The 10,778-nt window shown below is 35.1% G+C and overlaps 2 protein-coding genes across 2 annotated transcripts; both read right to left on the reverse strand.

Moving 5' to 3' along the window:
* Positions 1–266: 266 nt before the first annotated feature.
* LOC113872313 (ribokinase) lies at positions 267–5,076 on the reverse strand. Its single transcript, XM_027509771.1, has 5 exons — positions 4,501–5,076; positions 4,078–4,337; positions 3,702–3,993; positions 1,721–1,873; positions 267–1,175 (listed from the first exon to the last, which is right to left on the reverse strand). The coding sequence occupies exons 1-5, from the start codon at positions 4,828–4,830 to the stop codon at positions 792–794; spliced, it is 1,419 nt and encodes a 472-aa protein (XP_027365572.1). The 5' UTR covers positions 4,831–5,076; the 3' UTR covers positions 267–791.
* Positions 5,077–5,589: 513 nt separating this feature from the next.
* On the reverse strand, positions 5,590–10,045 carry LOC113872864 (iron-sulfur protein NUBPL). Its single transcript, XM_027510718.1, has 8 exons — positions 9,887–10,045; positions 9,686–9,794; positions 9,464–9,586; positions 8,938–9,035; positions 8,635–8,761; positions 8,113–8,198; positions 7,374–7,499; positions 5,590–6,700 (listed from the first exon to the last, which is right to left on the reverse strand). Exons 1-8 carry the CDS (start codon positions 9,890–9,892, stop codon positions 6,542–6,544), a joined length of 834 nt encoding a protein of 277 aa, XP_027366519.1. The 5' UTR covers positions 9,893–10,045; the 3' UTR covers positions 5,590–6,541.
* Between the last annotated feature and the right edge of the window lie 733 nt (positions 10,046–10,778).

The raw sequence follows: 10,778 nt of genomic DNA on the forward strand, positions 1-10,778 counted from the left end.
CCTTTAGTTACTCTTTAGATGTTCACAACCAATCAAGTACTGTGGAAGAGACCCAAAAACCAAGTGATCGCACCTATTACCATTTTGGATAGCACATTTTGAAGTTTGAACCACAGCAGTAGCAGATATCCCTTTCAATATTGGGCTGAAAATTGGGTACCACACACCAATATAATAAATCAATCGACGGTCTAGTTTACTGTTTGTGGTAAAACAACTCGGCCCAACCCCCAACTATAATGTTGACAAATAATTCCAAATATAACAAACCGATATTAGTAATTAGTAGATTTAACATAAGACAGACTGCAGCATTCAAAACACCATTTTTTTTGGCTACACAACTATTGTATTTTCGTATTCAAAATATTGGAGTCAAAGAAACAAACTTTCCCTGTGTCATCAAGCAACTATGACAAAATCGAGACTATTGCATATCACTGCTTGCGATGCATCCATGCAAAAATGAAGCAAAAAAATTGGAATCTCAGAGGATAAAAGTTCTGCCTCACCGGTTCTGAGAGTAAAATTACCTTTGACATCAAAGAAATACAGTGGAGACTGAAATGTAAGAAATCAGTAAAAATGCTGCTACCTTTCATGTGCTAGCTCAAAACAATGCCTTTTAAATCACCTATCCTAATGTAATCCTGTTGAGATAAAACTCTGCTGTCGTAATGCTTAGTTTTTCACTTTTACTGGATGACAAAGTGAACAACTCAAGAATCGGGAGAAGAGTTATTTCACATGTATCGATATGACAGTGGCTGCAATCCATCTTTCCACACCTATCAAGTTTGCACGTTCCCCACTGCCCGTGGAAATTCAAGCTTGGGCAAGAGCTCAGAGGCAACCTTGTCAAATGGGACAAGGTTGAGTCCATTTCTGTTTCCATTCATGACACTTGTCAGACACGTTATTTCCTGAGATACCTCATTCTTTTCAAGTAAGTCAGTCCAAAATTCAACATCTTCGTTGAGGTTTGATGATCTTAATATATGCACAACCTTCTCCAGTGTTGCTACATTCCTACCAGCACCACAGCCCATGGCTGTTGCAGCACCAACTGCGTTTGCAATTGCTAATGTATTAACCAATGGCATATTATGTATAAAACCGTACGCAATAGCAGCTACAAAACTGTCTCCACACCCAACAGTGTCAATAACATTCACCTGAGAAAATTTTACAAATTCAATTAGTTTCCACTAAAAGTTGTAACAAAAAATTCAAGTGTTCACAAAAGGAAAAAGAAAAGAACAAGACATAAATTTAACAAATATTATTGCAAGAGAGACGAATGTATTTGAACAATCAAAAGAAGAAGTAACAAGTTATTCTCAGAGCATACCAAATTCTTGAGATTGATCATTCCTTTGATATTAGGATGTGAGAAATGTGTGTTTGACTCATTTAAAGGACAAAAAAAAGATCTTCCAGTGGAAGAAACCACAAGCAATGTTCATGACAACATTTTATTTTGAAATACTGTCTTTCATAAAATGTTATAGCCTTAATTGTCCCCCTTTTCATCAATTTGTCGTCAACTGAAATTTTCACCTTTAAGCCAATAATACTTATGTAACACCGAATACCATAGTGGGCCATAGCACAGTTAAGCAGAATGGTAGTATATAAACTGAAAACAATCATTATGTTCCAAAGTTGCAAGAATTCAACAGAAGAAATGAAGAGAAAATTTAGAATGAGAAGCTAATGCCTTGAATGCAGGTGCACAAGCTATACTTGTTGCAGTTATTAGAATTGAACCCTTAGAACCCATCTTTACAATCACCCATTTTGTGCGGATCCCTCTTTTAAGCAACTCCTGCCCGGCTAATATTGGATCTGCTATGCCAGTTAATGACTCAGCCTGTCAAACAAAACAATAAAATTGTAGATCTCATTAAATTAGAAAGTAGTTTGTAAAATTACCTAAAGATATCTGTAATTTGCATTACATAATTGTTTTGTGGGAATAAAAGAAAACCAAAATCTTTTATACATGAGTTATGAGATTGGCAGGCCAAATCTCACCAAAAACAGAAACTCCAATAGTCCTTTCCTTAAGCGGGAAGCTTGACAAATGACAGCAAATGGATTTTGTAACCAAAGTAAAAATTGCTAAGGATTTATACAATTTGATCAACTCAAGCCTATGAATTTCATGATATTTGGTATGTCTAATCAATAAACATGGAACAACTTTCTGGAGTCAGGAGGACGAGACTGCCACAAGTTCAAATTTTACTAAAGTATGAGATCTTGAAACTGCAGACTGGGGCTTTTGGAAACATAAGTGGATGGGCTTGGAACAAACTTGGAGCCGACAACCATGCTTAAAGGTTAAAACTTAGTTTGACCCAAGAAAGAAAGTTAAAACTTAGTTACCATCTAACGGTAAAATTTAGTTATTTGCCATCAGCCATGCAATTCTATGGTAGAGAAAGATTCTGGAGGCAGAGCATGTTTCTAAGAAAACGGAGAACTGACAGATGAGAACCCAGTTGTGTTGCAAGGATCAGTTTCATCCTTTTATAAATAGATATGAATAAAAAACAAACTTCACCAAAACTGTGGAGAACCAGGCACCAGTATGAGTGGGGAGAGCTTCGATGGTGAGGGTTGTGAGGGATGCAAACTAGATGAAGGATATATAGGGCTGCATGTTTACACTTTTCTTGCCCTGAACCTATAGATAGGCCATTGTACCTACCAATCAAGACCATCATTTGTTGAATGGACCATCCTTGAAGTCCATTGTGATCAACTAGATTGGTCCAAAAGCTGTTTGTGACTGAACTCATTCATCAAAGAATAAATTTGGTAAGGTGATGGGAAAAGTTAACATGTAAATGATTAACAAATCAGAAACAAGAAAATACAGTCTGAACTTCTACATCAGGACTAACATTTGAAATGCACCAAATTTCAAATATGCAGTTCAAGTGAAAGGTGTGTGATCACTGATCAGTATGTATGGGTTGCAATTGCATTGTAAAAACTTGCTTATGAATTGAGTTTAATTTGGTCCCACGTGCAGACATCCTACCATATTTTGACTAACAAAGACAGATGAAAAACAAGGTAAAACTGAACTGTTAACTGACACAAGCAAATGAATTTTCATGAAATTTTTGCATTAAATATTATCCTTTTCTTCATACTTCCAATTGTTTCACATGATTTTTGCTAACTGCGTCAAAAGCACCAACTGAAGCAAATTGAAATTTGCAAAACTATACAACATTTGTAAAGGTTCTGGAATGAAAGTTTTAGATAAAATACTCTTTTACAGGGTGAAAGAGTGCGCGAGTGCACATGTAGAAAAAGATGGACAAACAAACAAAACATGTCAAATTGTCCACACACTTAGGAGGAACGATGGAACACTGCATAAGGTGAAGAAGGTGCTAATAAACGCAAAATATGAATATGAAATCCTTAATATAAAAAAAAAACCTGAGAAATGGAAACAGATAAACACGAAGCACTTGACATGCATCTAAACACAAATGAAAAAAATATATATAGCTCTAATGAGAGATAGAAGTAGAAATATCATATTTTACAAAACAAAGAAAATAGTAATTATACACTAACATATCAGAAATAGTACAGTGCAAGCTTAAAGCACACAACATAAAAATCACTATAAGTATCAAGGATAAATGCAATACAAGGAGAGATTTAAAAGAAACCTCATCAAAAGTTAGAAGAAGAACGTCACTATTTCTCAGGAACTGGTTAAGAGCTCTTCGTTCTTCTGGGGTCCCAGTGGAGAGACTCTTTCCACGTGGTCCAGGATCAAAGAAGACTGATGTCCCAACTTCAACAGCATATTCCATTGCTGAGAGTAGTACACCAGGAGAGAGCTCATCAAAGCCATATCCATTACAGAACAAGACCTTTGAACTTTCAATAGCTATTTTAACTTCTCTGGACACTCTACTCATCCAATGAAACGCAGGCTCCTCACTAAAATCAGCCCGACTAATACATAAAACACACTTAAGCCTTTTTGTAAACAAAAATGATGAGAGCCACCATGATAGCAACAATACAAACGAATTTTACCTGCAAAAACCATGTCTCTGTAAAGGATCAACAAGAACCCAGCATAGAAGAGTATCATGAGAGGCACCACTACTACTAGAGCCATTGACAATGTCATCTTCAGTAATCATCCCAACCATACCAATGCCCTCCTCATGAAGCACATCCAGCAGAAACTCCCCATAGATTTCATTACCCACATGACCAATTGATAAGCATTTGAGTCCTAATCTTGCAGCCGCAATAGCCATATTACAATTCCCACCCGCTTCCCAATATTTCTACATAAAAAACCACATGAAATCATTAGTAGCAGTGATAATAACTTATATTACTTTTGGGGGAATAACAAGTTAGCAAATGTAACGACAACTGAATTAGTAGAGTTGAATTTTCATTGTACAGGGAAGATATTAAGGGACCCACAGAGAATGGAGAGAGAACCTTGTGAGGTGGGGAGAGAGCCAAGCGGTCCATGAAAGCCTTGCGTTGAAGGGGGGAAGGAGGGGGCAAGTGAGGGACATTCAAAACAATATCAACGCAGAGATTGCTCAGAGTCGCAACGTCGACGTTTTTTGCTGCAACTTTGGAATTCGGGGGTTCTGTGGGGACGGTCATTTCGAGGCCTTTGCAGGCCAATACGTGGGGGCGATTCAGAGACAAAAGGACGAAACCTCGTTTTGGTTTTGGTTTGGATTTGGATATGGACATGGAAGGTCCATGGTGATGCCACTGCTCGATTGGGGATTTTAGGGCTTTGGATGGGAGAGGCATTCAGCCACAACTGTTGAGGAAAAGCCAACTACTGCTTCAGTCCCTCTACGATTGAAGGAGAAGAAACTAAGGATAACATTTACACGACACGAGAGGGTTAAAACGTAATGGTATACGCCCTTTTCATACCTTCAAAAAACATTGTGAAATATATTCAAAACTTATTATATTCAATTAGCAAATAAGAAGACCTTTTCAATGAGCATTCCCAATTTCAAATTATTATGGTAACTATCATCCTCAAAAACATTGAAGGAATTCGGCTGTCATGATAATAACTTACATTTTTATATTAGTCGTTATCCTACATTATTATCAACTTGAAAAGTAGGCCTAAGTACCAATTATATCGTCATCTTGTGTTTGCATGAATAATTTTAATCACACATTTATTCAATAAATAAATTCAATTATAAAATTTATAGAAGTAAAGTAAACAAAATTACAAGTCACTTACACCAGACTAAATAAGCCCTTGCAAATAGCCAAATAATAAAGTTAACTACTCATTTAGGCTTTATAAATTGAAAATAACACATAACTCAATCATGCATTAATCTTTAAGTTACTGATAGTTCTAATGAAAAATTAATGTGTTTTATTATTTCTCAAGACCCCGCCATTTGATTATATAACAAACAATAAACTGTGAGTATTAACAAAAAGAACAAGGTAGGATAATAAAAAGAATAAAAAAGTACAATAATATTACTGAAAGGCTCATAAATTTATGATCCAATGAAATTCCAAAGAGATAAAATCGAAGTAAAAAGTTATATTATATTCCAGGAACCCACTACATATCTGTAAAAGTAATTAAACAATAAATAAAAATATAAATATATTGTACCCAAAAACAGAAATATTCACAAAAGCATAAAAATAGAGGTGAATATAGAGTCCCTTTTATCTCCTTTTCTTAATAAGGAAAGAAAAAAATGCCTTCCACATCGGTAAATATATGCTTAGAAATCGCAAATAGCCATATATTCCAAGTTCCCCAAAAAGTTGTGGCTAGCTATTCAGTTTGGTCTCAATTGGCTAGTTGACCAGCTCTCTGACAAATGGTCAACCTAAGGATAGGAGGCTGCCAAACGAAATCCTGGTCAAATGGCGAAGGTGCTACGATTATAAAGGTAGCCACTTTGAGGGGTCGGTGTATAAGATGCATGTCGAATTCACGTCTTGTTCTTTTTATCATATAAGAATATATTCCCCATAGCCACACCCCATATGATGTTTGCAAGCTTCCAGCATACCTTACGCAAAACTACATCTATTAGTTCAAAAATCGCAGATTCTTGATGCTCTTTGACAAGATGTTTCTCTTGCTATAACTTTTCACAATGGATCCAAATCAACCACACAAAAAAGAAGCTAGTAACTTAGGAAAAGGTATGCCTAAACAATCCCATGTAGCCTCAATGTTGCAGTTAAATCAAACTGCTAAATTTGGTAGCACCTATGTGAAGTCGAAGAACCATTGACTGCTTATTTATAAAATTGATGAAGATGCTCAAATCAACAATTCTAAATCTAAAGCCGAGTCTATATCTCAACCACAATTTTAACAAATTTTAAAATTATTCAAAATCCCACACTTAGTTGTCGAGCATCAGGGCAATTAGCTTGGTCTTCTTTTCTTAAATAAATGCATGTAGTGGATAATTTCCTCGCAAACTGATGAGTTATCACGGTAAAAAGCAGCATTTTATAGTATAATCTCTGGTTGGAATTGTTGTTCCTTGAGTTTCTGAGCAACTTTTTCAGCTACCTCGCCATACGCTCTGGATACTATTGAATCAGGTGCGGCCAACACTATGGGGTGCCCTTGATCACAAGCTTCTCTGATCACCACTTCCAGTGGTATCTGGAATTATTAAATTGAAAACTTGTCAGAAACACCCAATAAATAATTTTGCAGATATCACTTAAGAAGAATGACAAAAGAGGTGGCTTTGTCTATTAATAATTCCAGACACAACAAATATTCCCCACTCCAAATAAGAAAAAGTGCAGGTAGGAATTTGCTTGTATAGCATTTAGTAGAAAAACACAATCTTTTAACTTTCTAAACTTCAATCTCCAAAATTTTACTGTGCATGGTATCGCTGCTTCAATATCAACCTCACATTACCTATGTCTTTCTCAATTAATTTGGGAGAAAAAAATAGTAAACATAGAGACATGAGTACATCATTTGGAGAGAAGGATGGGCATATGCAATAAACATAGCATGTTCCAGACGTGTAAGTTAATTAACATCCCCCCGCCCCTTTTTCTGCAAAATTATCTTTGGTGGGTTTACTTTACTCATTAGATATAGTTAAACACTCATATTCCGCATGCCCCAAGAGAGCTTTTTACCACAAAATCAAAGAAAAAGTAAAAAGCGGTCAGTTGTTGCATTAAAACTATAACAATATCTATCACTAAGTAAATATAAAGTCTATGTCAAATTGCCTCCTCCAATAAGTCCCCACTAAACAATCTGCAAAATAATAATTTAGAAAGTACAATCTCAATACAGATAATAAATGTACCTCGCCCAAAAATTCTAATCCCATTTCAGATGCTGTTCTCTGAGTCCCTCCTTTACCAAATATGTATGAAGGTTCCCCACAATGTGGACACTTAAAGCAGCTCATGTTCTCCACAATTCCCAAAATCTGATTGAACAGTAGGAGTTCAGATATGAATGGACATAAAAGGTAGTATGCATTCATAGCTTTTGGATGATATGTGTCATGCAAACACCGTATCATAAGAAGGAATGGTTAATTAATGGTAGGCATCACAGATTTCATTCTCAGCAGTCAGCACCCTAATCGGCACACATAAGTGCTGAGAAATAAATTTAAAACAAACACATGCCTGAAAACAGACCATGTAAGAACAAATGTATTTGCTTCCACCAGACATTTGATACAAGACATGCTTCTCGTCTTTATTCAAACTAATTTTAGTGCTCATAAATAATTTACTGAAATAAGCTATCAGCATTTCTAAAAGCACGGCACTCACTTTGACATCTAAACACAGATTCTGACCAAATGCAATATACTGATTCAGCATAATTGGGATTGCAGACAACCTAATAAAAAACAAGTGACAGTGTTCCACTAGCTCAAAAACCAAGTAAATAATGGCATGTTGCATTCTTACTATATGGACATTGCACATGTTAAAGTGCTGAACATCAGCAGAAGTGCATACACAGTATATTCTGACTCAACAAATCTTGTAAACCATGAAAACAAGTATACCAAGTGATTATCATACCGGAACATCAACTTTATTGAACATTTTTACTCCCCTGCGGGCATCCATTAATGCAACATCTTGAGGAGTTGAAACAATCAAAGCACCTACCATACAAGCAGCCGTCACAGTGAATAATAAACTAAGTGTATGGAACTAGATAAAAAGAAAAGGTCAATCTGAAGGAATATTGGTAATACTGTGAAATATCAAAAATATCATGACACTTCTGTTCAATTTAGTCAGCAATTGTTTTAAATAACATAAAAATAATTTGTTTTAATGCTAATAATTCAATTAATATTCCACCAAAAAAGTTAAAATTCTAAATTAACAGAGCATGGTGAACAGGTCTAGGTACAATCCTCTTTATGTAACGTCTTTTGCATATATCAGGCAGGTGAGAACTAAATGCAAAAAGGCAGACAAAGTGAAGGTCCAAGCTGTTTGTCACAGTTGCTTTCAGACATCAGCCACATGTTATGTTATCCCAAAAGAGCCTCTGACTAGAACTATCTTCCTAATTTCTAAATGGTTAACTACCTGATAATTGCAGATTCTGAGACATGGCTATCTGGACATCACCAGTGCCAGGAGGCATATCCATTACTAGAATATCAAGGTTACCCCAGTCAACTCCCCTTGTCATTTTCTCAAGAGCATTTGATACCTACGATAATCCAGTAATACAAATTCAAATGAAAAAACAGTAGAAGTGGCTTGTAGCAAGGAGTTAGGAAACCCTTTACAGCATATCCCAATGGACATCTAAACTCACAGAAGAAGTTACAGTAAAACATAGAGAAAGAAATGGAAAATAATTAAGAACGGAAGTTTTAGGCATACCATGGGACCTCTCCAGACAATTGGGGCATCCTTCTCCACAAGGAAACCTATTGACATACACTTGATCCCATAATTTTCAATAGGAATCATTTTCTTATCTGAAAATAATAAAACAGCAAAATTAGCCATAAAATTAAGCTTAACATACAATATATACACAAGTAACAATTTCAAACAATAAATAAAAAGTCTGTAAAGAAAGGGATAGGAAAAACTGAACAAAGAAAAAAAAAAGGAAACAGTGCATAAATTCTAACTATTCTATTGGCTTCCATCCAATCCGAAAAATCAATAAACTAAACGATTTGAGGAAACCTTCTTGAGTACCACTTGCAATATGGGTCATATTTCTCTATGCATCTACATTTATGACCATTGGCAAATACCACACACAAACACACACGAGTTTATGCTTTTTACATTATCATCACCATAGGTTGAAAGTGGAAAGCAAACTTTTTACATGTAGCAATCCAATGCCGCTGAAGACGAATGGTTCCATGAAAAAAAAAATGAAAAGATATACCGTGAGTGATTTCAGGCTTTGTATGGATGTTAATCATGGTGGGAATGTTGGGCCCATAAACATCGGCATCGAGCAAACCAACCTTGAGCTTGCACTTACTTGCAAGTGCAACAGCTAAATTAACTGTCAATTCAATTAAAACAGCACTCACTCATTAAAATCAACAACAAAATAGTGAAGCTTAGAAACAAAAGAGTGAAAAAAGAAAAAAAGGGGTTTTACCAGCAGTGGTGGACTTGCCAACACCACCTTTACCGGAGGCGACGGCTATTGTATCTTTAACCCCATCAATGCGAAGATGCTTCGCGTAGCTCCGAACGCTTCCCAGCCTCTGAGCACAACAACACAGTCGACGAAAACGCTGAGAAAGAAAGACAAAAAAATAATAACAGTAGCAAATTCAACAGCGTGTAGATACCTCACCTTCATCAATTGCTGATATGCACGAACACAATGCACGCTGTTTCTGTGAACTTTACGATACCTAAGGAACAAGGTGGTTTGATTTTCCCATATGCTAGTAGATATTGTCACTACGACAATGCCTCTTTCGTCCCGTCCTCGCCTTCAATTTCAAGGTATATTTTCTCCACGGATCCTCTCCGTGCGATGTGAAAATAAAATTTAATTAATTTATTTATTTAATAATTATTTATAAAAAAAAAAATTTCACGTAAGGAATTGTTAATTTAAGAATTTATTTGAGTGGATTTTAGTTTTGAATTTTAAATTTTAAAAACAATTTTTAGTTTACTGATTTTAGTTTTACTTTGTTTCTAGTTTTTTATTTCTTAAAATTAATAAAAAAAAATACACAAATCACTTATAATATATTTAAATTTTTTTTAGCAATGAGAATGATAATATCACCACGGACCAAAAATAGTAATAATAAATCAATAGTGACAGTAGTAAGTGGTTGTGGCAATAACAATTATAATAATAATAATTATTATTATCAATAAATATAATGATCAAGTAACTATTACAATAGTTATTTAGTTATAGTTGTGGTGATTGGTGAAATAGTGATAGTGAGTATTTATATAAGAAGGGAATATTGAAGCTAGCAACAACGAGCAATGATAGTAATAAAGATAAATCAACGAAAGAAAAATAATAATAACAGTGGTGAAGAAGAAAATTGTGATAATAATAATAAGGGTAGATAATAACTTTTGCGTAGAAGTGAACATGATTGTGACAAATTAACTAGAATAATGGTTAATTGTAATATTAATGATAATCATAACTGCGGTGAAAAGAGTGATGACCAATAAGAATTACATTTAAATTTTGTAAGACAAATAAAGAA

Source organism: Abrus precatorius, unplaced genomic scaffold (genome assembly GCF_003935025.1).
Source record: "Abrus precatorius isolate BTA unplaced genomic scaffold, Abrus_2018 Scaffold7, whole genome shotgun sequence".
Classification (NCBI taxonomy): domain Eukaryota; kingdom Viridiplantae; phylum Streptophyta; class Magnoliopsida; order Fabales; family Fabaceae; genus Abrus; species Abrus precatorius.